Source organism: Selaginella moellendorffii, unplaced genomic scaffold (genome assembly GCF_000143415.4).
Source record: "Selaginella moellendorffii unplaced genomic scaffold, v1.0 SELMOscaffold_7, whole genome shotgun sequence".
Classification (NCBI taxonomy): Eukaryota; Viridiplantae; Streptophyta; class Lycopodiopsida; order Selaginellales; family Selaginellaceae; genus Selaginella; species Selaginella moellendorffii.
This window is the reverse complement of record NW_003314268.1, coordinates 1,701,956-1,725,363: the sequence shown is the minus strand read 5'-3', so window position 1 is coordinate 1,725,363 and position 23,408 is coordinate 1,701,956. Positions and strand designations below refer to the sequence as shown.

The 23,408-nt window shown below is 43.6% G+C and overlaps 1 protein-coding gene, 1 long non-coding RNA gene and 2 pseudogenes across 2 annotated transcripts; 2 read left to right on the top strand and 2 right to left on the bottom strand.

Annotated features, from left to right (window-relative positions):
- Positions 1-2,037: 2,037 nt before the first annotated feature.
- LOC9652817 (flavonoid 3'-monooxygenase) lies at positions 2,038-3,602 on the bottom strand. The gene is made up of 2 exons (XM_002966190.2): positions 2,751-3,602; positions 2,038-2,692 (listed from the first exon to the last, which is right to left on the bottom strand). Exons 1-2 carry the CDS (start codon positions 3,600-3,602, stop codon positions 2,051-2,053), a joined length of 1,494 nt encoding a protein of 497 aa, XP_002966236.2. The 3' UTR covers positions 2,038-2,050.
- Positions 3,603-3,801: 199 nt separating this feature from the next.
- LOC112345199 lies at positions 3,802-5,189 on the bottom strand (annotated as a pseudogene).
- A 9-nt stretch (positions 5,190-5,198) lies between these two features.
- On the top strand, positions 5,199-7,451 carry LOC9652816 (annotated as a pseudogene).
- Positions 7,452-7,455: 4 nt separating this feature from the next.
- Positions 7,456-7,710, top strand: LOC112345080. Its single transcript, XR_002991940.1, has 3 exons — positions 7,456-7,489; positions 7,562-7,609; positions 7,658-7,710. It is a non-coding gene; the product is annotated as an uncharacterized LOC112345080 (long non-coding RNA).
- The last annotated feature ends 15,698 nt before the right edge of the window (positions 7,711-23,408 follow it).

Sequence of the window (23,408 nt, the reverse complement as noted above, 5' to 3'; positions counted from 1 at the left end):
GCTTCCAAACAAGGATGTGGATGCAGTCTCCAAAATAGATCCAAGCAATAAAGGGGTGTAAACCCTATGCATAGATGGAGGTGGTGCCTCCAAGCAATGAGGTGGTGCAAACACTATGCATAATGGAGATGGAGGAGAAAGAGGTGGTGCCTCCAAGCAATGAGGTGGTGCAAACACTATCCATAATGGAGATGGAGGAGAAAGAGGTGGTGCCTCCAAGCAATGAGGTGGTGCAAACACTATGCATAATGGAGATGGAGGAGAAAGAGGTGGTGCCTCCAAGCAATGAGGTGGTGCAAACACTAAGATGGGAGGTTTCTTCTCCATGTAAGATGAAGGTGGTGGAGGTAACCTGATATCATATCCATCTCATCACTTCTAACCTAAGTTACCTCCACCTCCTCTTCCATCTCATGTGGAGAAGGAACCTTGTTCCATGAGGAGGCCCTATATGAGGATGAGGTTCCTCCTCCACACTAAATGGAGGGGCCTTGGTTGAAAGTGACAAAGTAGAAGGTTCTCATGAGGAGGTTCCATATCAAAATGAGGTTCCTCCTTTATGTGATATGGAGGGGAATCCACAACATGAGTTGAAGGCCCCTCACATCCAAATAGAGGTTCAATGTGATAATGATGAAAAGGAGTCTTGGCAAGGATCTTGGACTTGCAAGAAAAATAACATGGGAGAGGTAGTAAGTAAAATTATGTAGTTTTTCTACTATATAGTGGGTCATAATTTATATGCAAAAGATGTATTAACAAACCAACCCCCCCCCCCCCCCCCCCCTGCTCCCTTTTTTCCAGATGTATCTTGCAACCAAAAGGAGCTAGAATTTGCAAACGTCCATCTCAGCTGGGGACAGATTTAACCAGAGGCTCGCCATGGCCTAGAGAAGGCAGAAGGCAAGACTGCAGTAGACCAGTCCTCTCCACCTTTTTCTTCCCTACATTTTATGTAATTTCTTCAAATGGGATGAATTCCTAGAGGAACAAATGCTGTTAAGTTTATTGTGTGGCAATCCCACACAAGTTCTTTACTGAAAGCAGTGTAAATACATTTTTATTTTGCAAAGACGTTTGGGCATCCTGAACACACTAGGACGTGGGATTGCAACCTAAAGCTTACTGGAGACTGGTGAGCGTTTATTCTTTCCCACAAACAGGGGATGGCCGTGTTTGATGATTGGAACCATTGATTTTTTTAATTTTTCTGTTCTTTCACCTTTACAAGAGCAGAAGAAGCTTGGATTGTAACCTTTCCCCAGCGCATTTCCACCGATCATTTGCTAATGATCATGCAGACATCGTTTTCTAATGCATAACACACAGCTCAGTGTGCATATTTCTCCTCCAAAAAACAGTGCCCATCGCCAAGCTCTTGCAATGAATGTGCTTTAACTTCCCACTTCTTTACAGGTGAACTCGGGGTGTGCTAGCTATAGATATTTGACATTTATGTTAGTTGAGAGAGGAACTAAAATTTAAAAGAAGAAAGAATAAATCTCTGGAATCTAGGAGTTACAAAGTTCTATAACACAGTTACATGTTTATATAGTGAAACTCTAGACATTAACAATCAAGTAGCCCTGACGAGAGGGAAGAGGGTGTTGAGCTGTGGGAGTTTTTCCTTTAAATTCTTTTCAATTGCACAGAATCCAGTGTAGAAAGAAAACATAACAAAGAGTTATGGCCACTTTTTAATATGGTTGGGTGGTGATAATATAACAGTTGGCTTTGCTGGGATTTTATTAACTATAACCTTTGCCAGCCACCTAGCATTTGCTGACTAGTTTCTTTATAAACTTGTAAACCAAAACTAGGAAGAAGGGACAAGTGTCGGAACCAACAGAAATCAGACATGAATCTCCAAACTTTGTGTGTTTTATCCATCTTTGTATTAATTTCTCACCTTGTTTACCTATTGCCCGGATCATTAAGAATGAGAGTGAGGTAAATTAGGTCCCATGCAGGCACATATGAACGGTAAACACTATGCTAGTAAAGTTTTACTCTGTGGATCAAAAAGCATGCTGGACATTTTTTATTTTTTCTATTCCTGAGTCAACTTGAGAGTGGTGTAAGCACTTTCGTTGAGTCTGGGAGTGATCCTGGCTTTGAGAGTGTGTGCCATGTAGTTTACGACTGCTGTAGCTTCATCCATAGGCTGATCTTTTGGGCTTCCAGGAAATTTCCACTCGAATCCATGTAGAAGATTGGAAAGAACGAGCTGGACGTTTCTAAGACCCAGAAGAAGCCCGGGGCAAGACCTCTTTCCAGATCCGAATGGAAGCAGCTCAAAGTCTTGGCCATTGACACCGATGCTGCTGCCAATGAATCGCTGTGGCTGGAACTCCAGAGGATCACTCCAAACTTGAGGGTCTCTGCCAATTGCGTAGACATTCACAATAAGCGTTGCATTCTTGGGGATGTCATAGCCTGCAACATTCTGAGCCTCGACCGATGCGTGTGGTATGAGCAAAGAAACGGGAGGATGGAGACGAAAGCTTTCCTTGATGATGGCATTCAAAACCTCGAGCTTGGATATGTCTGCTTCTTCGACCATGCGTGTGTGTCCGACAACGTTCTCAATCTCTTGCTGAGCTTTAATCATCCAATCTGGGTGGTGAAGAAGTTCCGCCAGAGCCCACTCGATCACTGTTGATGATGTTTCAGATCCACCCAGCAGTAGATCCTATCAAAATAATCAAGTAAATAAAAACTAAATAAAAACTACTAGGTTTGCAACTTACCATGAGCAGAGCTTTGAGATTGGCCGCATCGTTTCCAATGTGAGACATTGTGATCTCCACGAAATCGGGAACCTCACCAGGGCGCTGCTCGTCCAAAACCTTTTGCAAGAAGCCATTCATCTTATCCCCAGCCACCCTTGCGCGGCGGGCAACCAAGTCGAGCCAGCTTAAGTAGGGGAAATAGTCAGTGATCGAAAACTCAGCTCCCACCTCAAGAAACTCATCAATCATCCCAATGAAATTCGAGGCGTCTTCCGCAATCGCGGGATCACCAGACGCCTTGGACCCAAAATAAGTCTTCTTCATAAGGATACGAGTCATGACATTGAAGCTCAGCGCCCTCAAATGTGATCTCACGCCCACAACTTGGCCAGCTTTGGAAGCCCTCGAGAGCTCGCGACTGAGATCCCACAGCTCGTCCCGGATGATCTGCGCGTTCAAACTCACCCTCTTGGCCGTGAATAGCTCCGTGGCACAGAGCTTCCTCAGCTTCTTCCAGTAGTCTCCATACGGCGAGAAAGACATGCTCCTGAAGTCAAAGATTATGGAGGCTGTGTTGTTACGAGGCCTATAGGCGAATTCCGTGTCGTGGATCTTGAGAAACTCCTTGGCCATCGCTGGACTGGAGACCACGAACACAGGGACAGATCCCAGGCGCAAGTGAAAGAGGGGTCCAAATCTCTTGGAGAGCTGCTGGAGTGCGATGTGTGGCAGCTTGCCCATGGCCAGGAGATGGAAGTGGCCGATGAGTGGTAATCCTCTGGGACCTGGTGGAAGATTGAGAGATATGCTGGAGAGCCATTGCCTGAGAATGAAAGCTGAGAAGAGGAAGAGCGTGACTGCCCAAAACATTGCTACCTAGTTTCCACCCCCCAATGGCTTCCTCTTTTTGTATAGTGCTGGCAAAGTTTTTTTGTTAACTTCCATTCCAATGTTAGATTGCAAATTTGAACACGGGACAAACAATATTGTATATTTTAAAGACTATTGCAAATATAAAAAAATCAAAAGATTGTAAAATTTCATGTGCCTTGGAAACTATTATATACCTTTACACTATTGCTTCTATGCCTCCCGTGCAGGAGCCAATGTACACTCGGTCGATCTTCACATCTTTGCAGTCCCTGGCTAATGCTCGTTTATCCGGAGAATGCGGCTGCACACAAAAAGAGACTGACTGCAAGTGGTCAAAACAATTACAGTACCTTCGCAACTATTGGTTCAAGCTTGGATACATCAATTCTATACTCCTGTATAAACTTGCAAAGGTATCAACATGACGCAAGGCATAACATTCAATGCTTACGTCGCACCAGCGTCACTATACACGGATTCGAACTCCTTGTGTGTTTTGCCCTTCGAACAAATAAACTAAAACTTCCCTTCAGACAACTATAGGTGACTTCATCCGCAGGCATAACGCCATTTTAATCGCCATATTGCGCAGCATCATTCTGTCCTCCATCTGCGTGAGTTCCGATCCCGAAATCAGGTGGACAATCTCGATGAGGCAAGGGAAACAAATACTGACCGTCATACGTTCTACAGCTGTCCCAACAAACTCCATTGATTTGTATGTTGCACCGGAAACAGTGATCTCTCCAATGATCTGTGTGCCTCAAGGCGCATATAAGTACTTCAAGTACAGGGAGCCAGCTCTCGCTAAAAATCCAAAAACCCCTGCAGTATCAAATCCTTGGCCAGCAAATATGACGGTATTTCTCCATCAAGAACAAATCTTAATGTTCCGGGCACCTAGGCAGTAGCGAAGCTTGTAAGAAGAAACAAAGATGCAAAAAGCGCCTACTTGCCTTTAGTAAAAAATTTCCAGTTCCCATGATGAAACCAGCATCAGTGTTTCCTATTCCAGTAGCGAATTTGTCCAAACGCTCCAGTAGTGCAACTATGCGAGTCAGTTCCAAAAAGAACCTAGAGACAAAAACTGAACCGTCTCTCACGAAATACAAGACATCAAGGATCAGACTCACCTCGCCCAGACGGCAGTGACCTTCATGAGCAAAAGCAACGTAGCAAACACCCTTGTAGTCGGGATTTGCCTGCATCAAATCCGGGTTAGAGCGACAGAATCACGTACAAACACCGCAAACGTACCCGAAAGTCACCCCTGTCATGATATCGTAAAGATACTTGATACTTTGCTCTTTTGATAAGTCCCGCAAAATATCCACATTTCGATTAGCGCGCTCGTCCGCAGTAAAGATGTAGTGATCGGGGATGATCACAATCTTCTCGGGATCCCAAACCTGAGGGCACATTCCACCGTTAGCACCGAATTCCTTCTTGAAAATCCCAATGGTCCCAGGCCCGCAAACATTGTGTGTCATGAGAACATCGGCATTGACCCACACATTCTCCCCAGGCACCAATTTTGTCTTCTCGGAAGCGCGAGCGAGAATTTTCTGTCAGTGTCATTGCGTGTCTCACCTGAGAGAAAATTCAGGACGAAATCGAGAAACTGTGGCTGGTACACTAGAGTTTCTAGACGACGATCAGTACACGAACTTGGAGTCGGCTCTGCTCGCTCTGGGATGCCGGGAGTGCGTTCTTCCTGCGGAACATGCCAAGAGCGTCGACGGTCGGAGACTCCGAGACGTGCTGGCTCGATGCAACGTGCGACTGACTGAGAAGAAGAAGGCGGAGTTTAAGTCCCGAGACATCGAGCAAGATCTAAGCCGGCTTATCAAGAGTACATCGGTTGGGGAGCTCCGAGAACTCGTTGTCAAGTATGAAGTTGCGTCAGCGGCATTAGCAGCTCTACTTGCGTACACGGATATCTTCGCAGACGACAGTAATCACGGGAAGTATAGGCTTCAGCAGTACAGCCTCGACAGATACATGCGGCTGGACGCGGCCGCATTGCGAGCGCTGCATGTACTCGAGTCCAAGAATGATCCGAACAAGAACTCGACCCTCTTTGGACTGATGAATCGCACGTCCACTGCTGGGATGGGCAAGAGGCTACTGAACAGGTGGCTGAAGCAGCCTCTACTTGACGTTGATGAGACCAAGCACAGGCATGACGTCGTCCACATGTTCGTAGAAGACGCCGAGCTGCGGGAAAGTTTAAAGAACTGCCTCAAACGTGTGCCGGATGTTGAGCGCCTGACACGGAAGCTCGAGAGGTCGAGAGCTACGTTGCAAGACCTCGTGAAGCTTTATCAGGTTCGTAGTTACTGAACACCTTGCTTACAGTAGATGCTCTGATCATTAGTATACAGGTAAGTGTTCGTCTCTCCGTCGTCAAAGATGCTCTTGAACGTTATGAAGGCGAGTTTGCGTCCGCCATCGAGGAACGGTACGTCGTTCCGTTGAGAGAGTGGACGCTTGCTGAACATCTCGGAACATAGGACGCACTGATCGAAAGCGCCATCGACCTGGATCAAATCAAGAATGGCGAGTACATCATTTCGGCATCATATGACAGCAGCTTAAAAACCATCAAAGCTGACCGTGATGCCGTGGAGGAAGAGATCCGTGAAGCTCATGAACAAGCCACCAACGATTTGGATCTTCCTGCTGATAAGTCGCTGAAGCTGGACAAAACGACGCAGTGGGGGCACGTATTCAGGAGCACGAAGGAGGAGGAGCCTAAAGTTCGCAAGAAACTTGCGGTGCGATAAAGTTCACGACTTCCAAGCTTCGAAGGCTTAGCGAAAGATAATGTCTATGTGTTCTAATTGTTTCTTTACAATGCAGATTCGAGGCCTGGGCCAAATATGGGAGGCAAATCAACATATATCCGTCAGGTGAAGCTTAGAGTTTCTTGCGTCTTACTCTGAGTCTGATACAAGCTCTTTTTATTTAGATTGGTGTGAATATCATGATGGCTCAAGTCGGCTGCTTTCTGCCCTGCGATCGTGCTGAGATCAGCATACGAAGTTGTATCTTCGCCCGGGTTGGCAGGAGACTGCCAGGTAACTCGGCTACGTCTTCAAGTTCTAGGAATAAAAACTTTTCCTGCAGTTGTGTGGTGTTTCAACGTTTAGCAGAGATGCTCGAAACCTTGGCGATATTAAAATCTGCAACTGAGACTTCTATGAACTCGGCCGGGGTACCTCGACTTACGATGGATTTGGTTCGAGTTTGCTGACTGCAAGACTTTCTGGTGTTCTCTAACGCTCTGTAAACAATGGCAGGTCTGGCTTGGGCAATCTGTGAGTACATAGTGGATGTGACTAGAGCTATTTGCAACTCTATTTGCAACACACTTCCACGAGCTCACGTCCATTTCTCATCGTCAAGGTCCATCAGCTCACGGTCCCAGCAAAGGTCCTCCTGTAGGAATCTCCAACTTTCACGTGAGCGCGCACATAGATCCCAATTCCCGAAAGCTCACAATGCTTTACAAGGTACTCGCAATTCTTCCTTTCTAATGGCTTTCCGTGAGTTCTTTTCCAGGTTGAAGATGGCCCTTGCGACCAAAGCTTCGGCATACACGTGGCGGAATTCCTCGATTTCCAGAATGCGTTGTCTGCCGAGCTCGAAGACTTCTCGCCACAGGCGATTCTGGAGGACAAAGGCGACGCTGGAAGCAAGCGAAAGAGAAGCAGCAGTAGCAGCAGCAGCAGGGACAAAGGCTGGAAATTCCTCAAGGGCTTTGCTGCGTGGCCGCTGGATCAGATGAGACACAAGCACGCCTTGAAGAAGGTCCAGGAGCTCAAAGCCGAGTTACCTTCCCGGAGGACGTTGTAGCTGCAGCCAAGCTCCTCAACAAAGCCGTGAGTAAAAGAGCTTTTTTTTCTACCTTCGCCCTGCGGCTTACATTTCCCTTCTTTGTTTAACTTCCGCAGGGCCAAAAAGTCAAGGTTCCAACCTTCCGCGTGCCGGCAACACAAAAGGTTCATTCATTCTTTTTTCGTTTTCATCCAAAACTAATGGATCAGCAGGTGTGGGTGGACTTGTACGCAATGCCACTCCCCGAGGCAGACGGAAAAACGTGTGCACAGATCTTCGAGGAGGCTGGATGCGACAGTCCCACTTCTCCCTCGTGTGCCGCATGCTTGGGGGGTCCCAAAGAGACCTATGCTTGAATGAATGAGCCCAAGGTAATGTTCTTTAAGTTCTCCCTTTGTCCTCTTAGCTTAGAGAAACTCCAGGTGTGTGTTTCAACCACGAATCGCAACTTTCCTGGACGCATGGGCCACAAAGAAGTGCAGATTTATCTGGCATCTCCATACACTGCCGCGGCCTCGGGTCTCACGGACTTTGTCTCGGACTAGTTTTTTCAGAAAATGTGAAAGGAAGCACGAATTATATACATGTAGAGACTGAAAAGCTGCTATGAGCATGTACGTGATCTAGGGAGAACACGAAAGTTTTTTCCGAAGCTCATGTATAACTGCCTTCTAGCAGCGTTCTCTGCTCCCTGGCAGGATCAAAGTGCTGTTTTTTGTACCGAGAGATGCTGCTGGCTCTCTTGGCTGGGGACCTCAAGCTATTTTGCAATGTCCAACAAGCTAAGCGTCCATAGGATGGGAGCACAGGCAGCGACTGTACGTTTTCCTCTCTTACATGCAGATATCACTGCATGTCTGATTGCAGAGCACATTCGAGTAATGGTGGTAGCTAAACTGCCTCTCGATTGCCTCAAATTTTATCCAGTGTATGCAAAGTTCCCACGGCACAGTTCTGACACAGAAAAGGAAAGAGGCTGGTTTCCACTGTCATCCAATGGAACGTCCATTCTTTTGCCCAAAACCTGCTGTCCAATCGTGCTAGCGTGCTTCTTTCATGGGCAAGAATTCGTCAGGTTGAGGCTGGTTTTTAAGTTTGGGCTGCTCAAAAAATAGGATAATAGATCTGAGCCATGGATAAATCACTGCTACTTAGAAGTCTATAAGTTTGCTTGCGGATACAAATGATTTATATATAAAATAAGTGTTAAATTTGTTTTCTATAAAAAACGAAAAGACTTTTATAGCATCATTTCCACAACAAAACATTTTGGATTGAGGCAAAGGAAAAGGCTTCTGATCTTATGCTTCTAGTGCTCTTCACGTAGAAAAACAATTAAAATTTTAACTCATTATTTGGGTCTGGGTTATATTAACTATGTCCTTTATTAATATATTAATTATTATTTCAAGCCTATACACCATATCAATTAGAGACTCTATATATTGATTATTAATTATATTAATTAACTAAAAAGTGATGCTATAAGCCTGAATCTAGAAGAAGAGTCCATACAATTTTTTGTTGTTGCTATTTACAAAGTTTGCAAACATACTCCTATCAAATTTCAATTGTTGTAGAGATTGGAAAGTGGTATATGATTTTGATGGGTTCTCATGGATCCTGCCACATCATCATGCCATGTGTTAAACATATGGTGCCAGAAGAGAAGACAAATGCCACATTGGACAGCTATATCAAGAAGGGTAAAAGTGAAAATGCTGTGAGAGTGACATCTGTTGTACAGATTTATGATATTTCTCATCTTGGGCATTGGGTTGCCTGCACAATTGTGAGGCTTCTTGACATTGCCATACATATCTCTCATTCATTTTGGCATGCCTAGCTAGTTTCTTGGTTGCCTTGGCACTCATTTCTTACTTGCCACCTTTTTCTTGCTTACTGCCTTCTCTTGCAGGCTCTTGGCTTCTCTTTCGAGAGCATAGCAAGTGTGGCTAGAGTTTTGGTAAGTGTCATTGATTGCAGGCAGCACTAGTGCAAGGTTTTCTCTCATGAGCATAGGTGTTGTAGTGCATTATCATGTGTGTAAGAGCTCAAGGGTGAAGATTGACTTGACTGGTGGTAAGATTGATTGGCATTAATGAGGATCAATCATAGGCTAGTAACAAGCATAAGTTTTTTCTTATGGCATCTCAACCATGGGTGTTGTAGTAATGTAGTTTTTATTTCTTGATTTAGCCATCACATTTTCTCATGCACATGCAAGTTTTAAGGAGTAGAAGGGTAAGGATCAATTGTAAACATCATTCTTTCTCCAAAACACACATTCTATGTAAGCAGCAATCAATTCTTTGTTTGCGAATTGTGAGTTGTAGTGACTTTGTTTTTCTTGTGTACATAGCATTGTCTCTCGTGATTGAAGCAAGCTTTTGTCTTCCACATGGCAACGAGTATAGTATGTGAGTGATCATATCAAAAGCACATATTTATGGGTTTTTTTTCTTTTAAAATGCAGATTTTATATGACTTCATTGTGATGCTTTAAGCAACACATGAATATAAAGCAACAAAGCTACTAGGCAATTCACCATTATTATTTATATAATTGTTTTTATAAGATGTCTAATACATATGATTTCAAATTTAGGGGTAGGATTATGTTTTAAATAGCCACTAATTAATGGGAATTAGAGCAAATGGCACTGGGCCATCCACCATTATTATTTATATAATTCTTTTTATAAGATGCCTAATACGTATGATTTCAAATTTAGAGGTAGAATTATATTTTAAATAGCCACTAATCAAACTAATGCCATTTACTTCGATACCATATGTAACGCACTTATCTCTCTTCTTTTAATCCAATTGGAAAAAAGAGTAATTTCCTAATAAAAATGCCTTTAATGGTTATTTTACCCCCATTTATCCCCTAAGGTTCTAAGAATTCACGATGATAGTATATTTAAATCTTATCCTATAATCACATACATTATACCTTGCATCCAAGTGAAGGTTTAGCATAATAAAGTAAAGGCTCAATATAATGAAGGGGAGGTTTGGCACAAAGATCTTGGACTTACAAGCAAAATGGAATGGAAGAGATAGCAAGTAAAATTATATAGTTTTCAACTATGTAGTGCAATAGTAAAAAAAATCAAATATAATTAAATTATGTAGGGTTGTAAGTTTACCATAGATGAGCTTACTTTCTCCTGACAAGGCTTAGATATTAAAATCTTAACATATAAATCATGACCACAAAGTTTTTTTACTCTAAATTATAGCAATGAACGTATATTTAAGCATTTAACATTATAAGTCACAATTTTTCCTTTCTAATTTGCCAATTTACCTTGTCTATCTGACCATTACTACTTTGGTTTTAGTTAAATTCCCTTACTAAAGTTCTCTATTTGGATGGATAGGGAAAATTCTAATACTTGTGTAGTGAGTAGCTGAAATCAAGTATCCCCCTCCCTAGATTAGATTGGCTTCAAGGTTTAGATACACTCTTTATAGGCATAAGTAGCCAAGCACACCAAGCCTCCAAATTTCTAACATCCTTTAGTACAATAAAATTTGATCATAGGACTTTCTAAATCCTAAGCTTTGGGTGTATCTTTTACTTTGGGACCCAAAGGGAAAACACCATAGCCTAATAGCCTAGTATAAGTACCTTTACTCCCCCACTCCATCCCAAAGGGAAGGCCCAAGCCTTTAGGAAGGAGTGAGGACTAATAAGCTATATGGTACTCAAGTGGAGCACTACTTCACATGAGTCGGAAGCACTATAATCAATTTCCTTTCTAAGAATAGGAGTTGTTCTTGAGCACTTCTTTAGGTGGCCTTTCTGGCACCACCCAAGTCTGTGCTCACTCCCACTCAAGGCCCCAAACCCTTAATCCCAACCTCAAGTCAGTTTGGAAGCACTATTGGAGAGTTTTTTCAAGATTGGTTCCTAGACCTCACTATCCTTACTATACTTTGGGAACCCTCTATAGCTCCCCGCCGCTCTTGGGACGATCACTTCAGGCTTTCACCCCATGACCTATATTAGTATTTGGACTCGTCCAAGACTGAGTTCGAGATTAAGTGAGACAGAGTCCAAATCAAGCTTGGGATCGAGTCCAAAATCGAGTCTAAGATTGCCCAATCTCAGATCTTAGACTCGGTCTCGGACTTGGTCTTGAACTTGGTCTTAGAGTTGGTTTTGGACTTGATTTTAAACTTGGTTTCAACTGATAAATTATTTATTGTTTTGGTCATGGTTTTAGAGATCATTTAGCTTACAACACCTTGGGGAGTTGGTTCTTTATAATTCCACCACCCATAGAACAAGTTCAATGCCCACATCAAATATCTTTATTTAATCCTTTAATTTGTTGACTATATCTTCGAAGAGTGTCCCTAAGTTAGCCTCCCGACTAAAAGCCCATACCAACAAGATATTGGTGTCCCTATACCTCTCACCTCACCTTGCTCTAGTATAAGGTTAGGATTTGAACCCGATTTTGCTTTATTAGAGGGTTGGGACTTGAACCTAACCTCCATAAAATATATCTATGGATTTGACATCCCCTTAGGGATTTGAGCATAACTTTCTATACTTGGTCAACCTAGCTAAACCTATGCTAATTAACTTACCTTCGGGTCCTAACATATGACATTAATTAATTTCATGAGTAGATACTTTAATTAAACTTTACATAAATACATAAAGTTTTACTTTGCAAAAATTCCTCCACTAAATCTTACATGTTTGTTAAGTTCTCCTCTGGTTCCCATGTTACTTCGCAAACTGGAAATCCTTTCCACTTTATATGGAACTCCTTCACCTCACATCTTTGTCGCTTGCTCTTGCATGCATTTAAGATGGCTTTGACATTGTATTCTTCTTCCCCTTGGATAACTTCGAGTAAAAGTTTTACTTGGTTCTTACAAAGTGGGTCCTCAAAGTATAGCTTGAGTAAGTTCACATGGAACACAAGATGCATTTTCCCCATCTCCCGGGGAAGTTGCAGGCAGTAAACTATCTTACCAATTTGAGCCTCAATCTCATAAGCTTTACAAACTTGCTTAAAAAACTCAAGATCAGTTCATTTCTAAGAATATATGCATTTTACCTTTGGGTCAACTTTTGGTTGATCCCACTTGGTAATCTTAGATTCTTGGTATTTAGCCACACCTTCTCTCTAGGTTAGAACTCTATATCTTTTTGTTTTTAGTTTGTGTATTTGGTTTGCCTCTGTTAAGCCCGTTTTAAGGAATCCATTACTAGATTCCAAATGTTGAGTCTTTCCACCATGAATACCTTTATTGCGGGTAACTCTCTATGATACTCGGCAATGCTGAGTTCTATAAAACCTTCAATAACTCACCTATTGATGACTTTCTATGGACTCACCCGGATATTCGAATGTGGTAAGTTATTATAGCATATTTCTGCAAGTCCCAAATGATTTACGTAATTAGTTTGGTCTCCAAAGATATAGCATTGTAAATAACCCTCCACTTGTCTGTTCACCCTTTCTATTTGTTCATCTGTCAAGAAGTGTTATTGCCATTATATTTCTCTCAATACCCAATACCTGTCTGTGGGTGATAGGTTGTGCTGAATTTTAACTTGGTGCGATACTATTCTAAGAGTGTTATCTAGAATCTACTAGTGAAAATCTTATCTCAATCTGAGATAATTTCTTCTGGCCTTCCCCACACTCAAATCACTTGTTTAAAGAACAATTTCACCATACCTTCTATATCCATTTCTATTGTGGTAGGTATGAAATATGTCATTTTAGATAATCAATTCATCACCACAAATATTGCATCAAACCCCTCACTTGGGGGGAGTCCTGTGATGAAATCCATCATAAAACATTTTTACAGATGATATGAAATTGGGAGGCTTTGTAACAAGCCCCCACTAGCTTTAGTCACAGCTTTTACTGTGAGACACAAATCCCTAAGCCCCAAAGTGGAGCCAAAAGGGTGCTATGTAGTAGTGGCTGAAGCAAAAGCCAAATGAGCATAACATGTTTAAACTAAAAGCTTCAACTCAAAAAGATGAGAGTAGGAGTGAAACTCCTAACGAAGTGTTTGAGGAACGAGCATGAAGCGATTAATAAGTGAGTCTTTAAAAAAGAGACACAAGAGAACCAACACATGACATATGGAAGTGTTAAGACGGAGTCTGAGATGGACCTAAGATGAAGTCCAAGATGGACTTGAGATGGACTCGAGATAGACCCAAAATGGAGTCCGAGAAGGAGTCTAAGATGGTATCAGTCCATATTCACTCTAGTCTTGGACTTCCCAGTGGTCAGTTCATCACCCAACACTAGGTCTGGCTTTCTTGGGCCAAATTGGCCTTTCCTGGCCAAACTGGCTCCATTACAGTCCTCCCCCTTACTATACTTTTGGAGCTCACCAAACCCCCTAGGGTCTGGGAGACAAACGCTTTGGGCTTTCACCCTCTCAGACTCAAACTCGGACTCGAACTCGGACTCGAACTCGGATTCGGACTCGGACTTGGACTCGGACTCGGACTTGGACTTGGGCTTGGTCTCAGCCTCAGCCTCGGTCTCGGTCTTGGTCCCGGTCCCGGTCCCGGTCTCGGTCTCGGTCTCGACTTCGGACTCTATCTCGGGTCCATCTCGGACTCCACCTCGGGTCCATTTCGGACTCCATCTCGGACTCCATCTCGGTCCATCTCGGGTCCATCTCGGACTCCATCTTGGGTCCATCTCGAACTCCATCTCGAACTCCATCTCGGACTCCATCTTGGTCCATCTCAGACTCCATCTCGGGTCCATCTCAGACTCCATCTCGGGTCCATTTCGGACTCCACCTCGGGTCCTTTTTGGGTCCCTTTTTGGAGCCTTGCTTATTAGTTGCCTCGTGCTTGCTCCTCGAGCACTTTGTTGGGAGTTCCACTCCTGCTCTCGACCTTCCAAGTTGGAGCTTTTATTCCAAACGTGTTACACTCGTTTGGCTTTCGCTTCAGCCACTACCATGTGGCGCCACTTTGGGGCCTAGGGATTTTGTGTCTCACAACTCCACCACCCATCGACGAAGTTCGATGTCCTCATCAAACGATAAACTATTTTATAAAGTAATACCAACTTGTATTACCATTTCCATCCTTGGCCCCTTGCCAATATTCGTCAATGGTTTGCCATGCCTTGCCCATCTTCCAAGGAGGATAGTCTCTCCAACTTAGAGACTGATTGGACCACTTGTAGTGGTTTTCTACTTTTATTGGTTTAGTTCTCGTTAAACCTGTTAGAGACACCGTCTATATCTCAATCCTGCTACTTCTCGAGTAGTTTCAGTTTCCATCGATATAACCTTTGCACTTTGGAACGTTTACTTTTGACTTCTTGAAGTCAATTGCCTAGGTGTCTCCAACACCTTGCATTGTGCATATTGTGCAAGTCCACTTCCCTATCCTAGGAAGTTCTCTACTTGAGGGCACCATCATCCTCTTTTCTATTTTGTGCTACCCTTGGCATTACATTCCAATTATCATCATTTGTGCCAGTGCTGTCCATAGCCCTATCCTTTGGCTACTTTGCCGCTCCTCACTTGGAGCTTTTACTTGCCAAATTGGAGCACTTGGGAATCTATCCTTGGAAATCCACTTCCTTTCCCGCAATCCGTTAGTATCAAACACATTAGTGTTCCTTGGCTAACCTTGCCATTTGGATTCCTCCCATTAAATTCCATGGCCCAAACTTGGCCACTAGTCTTTTGCTCTTATCCATTGATTTTTGCATCAAGCAACACAGGATCACTACTTCCCTCCTTGAGGTATTCTTTTGGTTCCATGGCAAAGCTCCACTTCGCTAAGTCCAGAGGGTGCTCACCCCTAGTACGTCTCTTTAGCAACTTCTGTTATGGGCCCCTTCCACGACTCAACATTGTGACCCTCTCATGGGTCTCTCCCCGAGACTACTTTCTTGGACTTACTATACCATCGTATTGGCACAATTGATTTCCCTTTAGGTGTCCTTCCCACTTGGTCACCTCGACCAAGCCACACCATTATCAATAGTTCAAATCAACACTTTGAACTGGGAATCATATTCTTTAACCCAAACAAAGACCTTGTCTTTGTTTAGCCACAAGATCACCTGGTGATCTCATCTTGACCCCTTAATAGGTCTACCAATAGGAACTACGTCTTCTAGACCCTTTTAAATTGTTGACTATGACCCCGGGGGCATCCCCCACACTTGGTGGTATGCCCAAGCCAGCCCTTCCAGCCAAGGATCCATAGCAACTGAGACTGGGTGTCCCCATCTCATTCACCACGTCCTTGGTGCCCTTTGCACCAAAGTGTTCAAGTTAGATATGCCGAGCTTTCACTCTAAGCAATCTAACCGTGCATCACGACTCCGAGGCATCCCTCGCTTGGCAGTGTGCCCAAACCAGTCTCCTCACTAAGAGTCCATGACCACCGAAAAATGAGTGTCCTCATATTCCAAACCATCACCACGCCCTAGTGATTTGGGACTCGAACCCAAACACTAGAGGGTCGGGACTCGAACCCAACCTCCGTATATGTATCTACAGACGGCATCACCCTAGATGCCTGGCGTGACTCCCCACGCCGGTGCACCAACTTATACTTAAAGCGCGCTATAAATCACAGTTTAGGAACCTAGTTCCTCCACATTGCCAAGTCCTCTCACTTGACACGTCTGTGATCATGTATGGACTCCTCCACGCTTGGCCCCATGGCCCCCCTTTATGAAGTTATCACCTCCAACTAGGGTATTTGATCCCCTGACTTGCCAATCTCGCTTGGCAAGTCCTTCGACCACCATAACATGGTTCCTCCATAAGCGTGAAAGTCTTTGACCATCGACTTTCATTCAAAGCCCTCTCTTTGAACACTTGGGAACTACTTTCCTAACCTTGATAGCCTTGCCTCCTGACAAGCTTCAATACCATGCTTTTGTTGCGCCACTTTGGTTTTGCGCGTTCTGTGAACCATTTACACTTTGGCCTTTCTAGGTACTAAGCTACCTAGAATCGTTTTTGGGAACCTTGAAGGGACTCTATCCCTTAGCTTGCCTAAGCCTCCCTTTTCGCAAGCTTTCTAGTTGCCATATAGTCTAACATGGACAATTCTATATTTTAGACTCTCCATGGCATCAAAATTGTTAGCAACAACATCCTCGAGCCCCCACTTGATTCTCCACTCCCAGCTGGCATAACCAACTTTGGTCATGCCCTTCGATTCCTACAGTTCGGTTCTATCCCCTTACTACTTGATTTTGGCTTTACACCTTTCCTTCGGTCATTCTCCTCCAGACTAAGAGGATAGCTTCACAGGGTAGCTTGGTGAAGTATTCAAGAGCCAGCTCTAGTTCTCCCGGGAGATCGACTGGCCGATGCTCCCAGTCCAAGTGTGGGTGGCACTACCTACTTGGATACCAGATATGGCTTAACAGAACCTCGCTCTAAGCCCATGGCTAGAGCACCTAAAGGCAGAAGGTGGGGAGAGTACCCACAGGGCTCACATAGGCCCACGGTATTCCGAAATGTTGTCCCGGAGTCCCACATGGGGAAAGGAGGAGGAGCGGTCCTCTAGTGTAGTGACTAAGGATATAGTCATATAGTGAGGAAGTCCCAGAGGACCATGGCACTTAGTGGTCAGGCCTGTGGGCCTTGATCTAGTGGCAGTGTCAGTGAACATGGCCATAGATAGAAAAGGGACTTGGTAGGAACTGACAAAGGGATATTGGGGAAGGCTATTCCCCATGTCTGTAGGCATCCTAAGGATGCTAAGGAGTGGATCTAGGTTGACCACTTGTGGACAGATGGCCTAGTCTTGGAGAGACGGGATTGTGATGCAAGTGGTATTGGACAACCAGTGCGGCAAAGGTGAATGGGCATGGCCTTAGTGTAACGGGCCGATATGTCAGTGGTACCTTTGGGTATCGGTCTTGGGACTGGACACATGGAGCACTTGGACTAAGTGCAAGGGATGAGTGGCATGGATGCCATCCTTGGGGCTAGCAAGTCCCAAGTCCTGAATTGGACTTAAGGAGATTGTGAATGAGACTTCTCCAAGTGGTCAAAGGTGTGGTTAAGTGACTAAAGTAGAATGGAAAATTTAGTCGCTTACATACACCTTCAAGCAGCATCTCGATCACGCTGACTCGAGACTCAAGAGTGGGGTACCACCGATGTTGAAGTGTGAAGATTAACTCCATCTAGTTCAGGAATCCATGAAGCTTCAAACGCTTGCCTTAGAACTTCACCGGGAAGCTCACCTTCGGTTCAGGAACTCTGCTTGATCCTTGAGCCTAAAGTGAAGCAAGCTCATGTTGCATGTGAAGAAGGGTTGCCTTCAGCTTGGTATTCTCAGATTGGATTTTTGCAAGGACTTCGGCAAAGAAATCAGGATGGCTTGGAGACTCCATTGGCAAAGAAGAAAGAAAAAGGGGGGAAAAAAGCAAAGGCAGTCAAACAATCAAAACGAGCTAAAGCAAAAGCAAAAAACACAATATGAATCAAACTATCAAGACCCCCAACAAGATCAAGACTAGAAAATGCAAAAGACAAAGAGAAAAGTTAGTGGAAATGAAGAAAAGGCTTTAAACCTCTATTGTGGAGAAATGGAACAAGGCTAACCTATATATACTATAGGTTGATGAAGCTCCACCACTCTTAGATCGAGGAAGGCCTAAATATAGCTGAGGTCGAGAAGGCGCCACATCATCATCAAGAATGTGGTTTGAGACTCAGGAATCGTATGGGAAATCAAAGAGTCAGGAATAGGGAAGTGTCTCGAGAGTCAGGAATATGGTCTACAGGTCAAGAATCCGGCGAGAGTCAGGAATGTGACAAGAATTGAGGGATTCTTGACAATACCCAATCGCTTTTTCCACCACCTTGATGTTCATCACCTTTTCCTCCACCAAACTCAACTTAGTAATAGTTAAGATTGAAGCGTGGAAAACTTTAGATAATTTACTAGTTGTTTTAACTTCTTGAACACTGCTAGCTTGTACGAATTTGGAATTAGCGCCAAAACTATTATGTGCAGCTTCTCAAATATACACTATTCATATTGTGGATCTTTTGTATTGAAGCTTGTGACAGCATCAAACCATTCTCCCTAAAATCCAAATGCGAGATGTTGATTAGCTTTGTCATTTTTGTTATATCTTTTTGCTTGATTTTTTTCTCCTCTTTAGTAGCAACATTGATGTTAAAGCTCTTCTTTTTCAATCTCTTCAAGTCTTTATTGATATCATACTAAATGTAGCACATTCTACCTCTTTCCCTTAAGCCAATTGGAAAAGGGGTAATTGTTTGATGAGAGAGCCCTTAGTGGCTATTTTATCCCTATTTATCCTTTAAAGTTCTAAGAATCCACAGTGACAATATATCTAAATCTCATCCTATAATCATATGTGCTACACTCACCCCCCCTCTTTAGAGAAACCTTCATTTCCACACTGAATCTTCTAATTCTTCTATTGTGTAGACCAGTTATTCCATGTGAGACAATTAGTCATCCACCTGTACCGCAGTCCTACGGTAGATACCTTCATCCATAAATACTCCACACAAGAGGAAAGACGTACACATGGATGCCCAATACGTACGATTTCAAATTTAGAGGTAGGAATATACCTTACTTAAGGGTATATTATATTTTTAAGTAGCCACTAGTCAATGGGAATCAAACCCATGCCATTTGCTCCGATACCACATATAACACACCTTATCTCTCTCCTCTTAAACCATTTGGAAAAGGGGCAATTGCTTTATGAGAGAGCCCTTAGTGGCTATTTTATCCCTATTTATCCCCCAAGGTTCCAAGGATCCACAGTGATAATATATCTAAATCTCATCCCATGATCACATGTGCTACATTGGAAAAGCAAAAAAAACTTAAAATAAATATTTTAGCAAATTTAAGTACCTCAAATAAGATGTGCATATAGATATACTGAGGGAACTTGGCATAGCCATTGTGCTTCTTGGGCTAGTTCTTCTTAGCTACTGTCATATTTAGTTGGACCTTTTCCTCATCTATTAGCTCTTCTATAATCTTGTTAGCATTACTTGAAGAATGTTTTGCATAGCCATAATAGTAGTCAATTTGACTATTGCATCTTCATATTGCCTATATAAAAAAAATTATATTAATAAAGAATTTAGAAAAAAAAAGAGTATGGAATTTTTAGAAGGTGGAAGCTCAAAGACCCCTATTATAGTCTTCAAGAAGTCCAGATCAATTCACAAGAGTTCCTATATTGATATTTTGAATCAGTGTGCTTATCACTTTCATAAGCTTTAATAGCTCAAATACAAATCCACTACTTATATGCCCTTCTATATTTACATTTTTTGTTGAATCTACCACTAAAGAGTTTGCTATTGCCAAGGATGCACATAGCTCCTTCTCATTTGTTATTGAATAGAAAACCTCTCTAATACTCTATTTCGTTAAAGTGGGATTTATTCAGTAAAATGGGACTAGGTACAAATTTTCAAGTATTTGAAAATGACGTGAAATTATATATTTTTTGTCCAGGGGCTAGACATATCTGGGGCATGGTGACTAGCGCGGTGACTTTGTGTCCAGACTGAGTCCATCTGGTTGTATAATAAATCTCATTGTCAAGGTGAATAAGCCGAATCTAAAGCTAAAGAAGAGCGATGGCATGCGCGCACACACTATTTGTTTGTTCATTGAGCGTGTGGTGAGCTTTCCAAGATGAACGTCATTCCTATTAGCCAGACATATAACTTAATGGTGAGAACATTTAGATATTATTCAATGTTATCTTTTTCTAACGAATCTAATTGTGAAGGTGTAGCAAGAGGCATTGCTAGTCTGGAGAAGTCATTTAACTCATTTGACCCTTAGTGTATTTTCATGAAACTAAATAACATTCATATTATTAAGGAATTTCTCTAGTACCTTTTTTTTATGACATAGAGGCTTGCATTTCTTTCAAAGGTGATTTAGTAAAAGGCCTGAGGGCACATGCCATTCTATTTCTCAGACCGGTATTAAGATATACTAGTGCAAAGGGAAAAAGGTATTTGATGATCAAGTAAATGGCATGAGGGCACACGCCATTATAAGCCTAAGCGCTAGTGGACACCTCCTTTTTGGTGTCACGCCTCACGCCATCACGCCATGCCATCACGCCTCCTCGGATTCAAATTCGGATTGTTCACCTTGAAATAAAATACATTAGAAACTTAGTAAAGGAATATTAATGAATCTCACCTTGAACCCGGGTTATGAATGCTCTTGCTGCATCTCTTGCATGGTCTGGCAAGGTGATGGTGGCACTCTGCTTCCGCATCCAACCATGCCGATATGCTCATGCTGGGATCCCTTGGATTCAGCACCCATCTCTTTTCTAGGCAATCCTTCGTATATCCGGAACTTGGCTTGAACCACTCCACAGTTACATTGAAGGAGTTAGTTTCCGCGTCCTCCTCTGCATCAGTGATGCAGTGCCCCACCCATATCATTTGTTTTTTATTATTGGGTCTGACAAGCACGACCATTCCTTTGCAAACCTGTACTAGATTGAATGCTGAATCCGGCTTCTTGTTCCTCGGCCCACAATAGTGGTCCTCAACATCATTATCTGTCACTGCATTTCCAGAGGACATTGTTTCGCTACTATCTGGTGCTCTGGGTTCTAGCCAAAAGGACTCTTCCAATTCTTCATATACAACCGGCCTATTTTGGATAGCAAATATAATCTTCTCCCAGTATTCGAGCAAAGGCTTGCACCTCTTAAAATAGGATTCTCCACCAAACACCAACCCCCTCTTCCAGAAGGCAATATGCTGTCTAATCCCGGCCACTATACTTTCCTGGTCTTTGAGTCCATCCGGGTGCATCGGCTGTGGGGAACCCTGAGGAATCATAGGTTCCCCAGTTATGGGATCTCTCTTGAAGAGTTCAATGCCGTCCATTGGTAGCCACACTAGGTCCCATTCTCTCATCTTGTACCTCATTACTGGAGCACCGTCACGCATGTTGAAATGAAACTGAAGAGGCTTGGAGTGGCCAATCAGCGTTTCGGATCCGTCCCTGATGTAGCCTCTTACAAACCCCTTAAAGTCTGGAACCTCTGTCACAAGTGCAGCTTCAACAGTGCCTTTGATGCAATTTTGGAATTCATCGTAGAGTTGTGGGAGGGTGAGGACATTGGATCGCCGGAGGGACTCTGCCAGGTGACTGAACATGGCATCGACGTCTTCATGAGTGTGCCCAACCATGAGAAAGCCAAGTGTAACTGTTTCAAATATGCCTTTGGCAACAAGCATCGCCAAGTACGCGAAGACGTACATGTTTTTGTTCTCACTATCAGCATTGTCTGTTTGGAACAGAAGATGGGGTGGAAGGCCACATCAGCCACAAGAACTTCCTTGAGATTCTGCTTCGTTTGGATGAGGCTGTGCATTCACCGGGTGACCAGCCTCGTCGGAATGGCATGAGGCCTCACGTGATAACCCTACAATCTGACGGCCAACATATTCACTGGGATGGCATGGGGCCCCACGCGATACTGCAAGCCTTTGCTCCTCCTCCAGCTGAACCCTGTATGGGGTTCGATCGACAAGGGCCTTATGCAAGGGTTGGCCGTTCAGCTCAGTCTGCGCACTTTGCAGAGACCTTAAGTGTTTTGCTAGGGATGCAATCATCATGTTTGCACCCCCGCCACCCCATAGAGGTACAAAGAAGTTCCCATAGTTCTGGGCACCATGCCCATGAGCGATTATGCCAAACAGAGACACAGGCAGCTGCATGGATGAAAAGATTGCCTTGGGGGCAGGATTGAGTCAAGGTAAGCATGTCTTTTTCTGGTCCATTTTGTCGTGGATGATGCAAAGGTAAGAGTCAGGTCTCTCCATGGAGAGAATCCTGTTATGATAATATGCAGTCTTGCAGCTTCTCTGCTCGATGTTGTGGTCGAGCCGCCTTCTAACCAACGTCTCTCGCTCTTGAGCGATGCAAGAATTCTTCGACAAAGCCATTTTGATAGCAGTGCACTCGTCACACTTTGAAAAGCTGGAGTACTTTCCTATACTCACATCCCTGAACTTGTTGCTCCACAATCTACTAAATCTAGATTGGCTCAGCTTCCTGTAGCCATTACTTTGGAGTTCCCGATTCACATCTTCCAATATGGCCCCCTTGGTATACATGGAAGGGAGAACTCGTTGGGTGTCTCGAGTTCCATCTTCCAAGAGGCGGGTTTTATGTGGTTGCTGCTCGCTACATGTCTCGACAAACCTCTTGAAGATTGCCTCTCCATATACAACATGACCCCTGGTTTTGTGAGTACCGTCGTTCCCATGGACTGCCTGTTGAACCCTTTGTTCCTCAAACTCAATTTTGATTCTGTAGAATGTGGTTCGAAGGACTCCATAAATGATTCTCCATGCCTTCATGCAGACCAAACCCCTTTGGAAGACGATGCCCCCCACCTGATGTTCTGAAGCATCAACAGATGACCGTAATGCCTCATACACAAAATTGCAAGCTGCCTTCCAGAACAATGTCTTGTATCTTGCTCTCTCCTCTTCAATAGCATCCCAATTAGCATGTTGACAGCACCTCCTCTTGCAACAAGCAACTGTCGAGACCATTCGAACCTCCATCGCCATTTTCTGCCTTTTCGGTTCGTTGCTCAGATCCCTTGGCTGCACTTTAGGAAGGTGTACTTTCTTTTCCCATGAAGAGATGTTCTGTCATCAGTTGTAGTGGTGTTTGATTGTGAATCCTTCACATTCTCAAACACTAAGTGCCTCAATTTCCACCACACAATGCTTCCAATAGTCAGACTGTTTTCTTCTGTGTCAACAACCTCTAAAATCGCAACTCCAATATCATCCCAGCCCAATTCTTGATTAGCAACCGCATCTCTTGGATCGACAACTGTGGCTAAGCCCTCAGCTACCACCTCCCCCTCGGGTTGTTTAGAAGTTAACTTTTCTTCA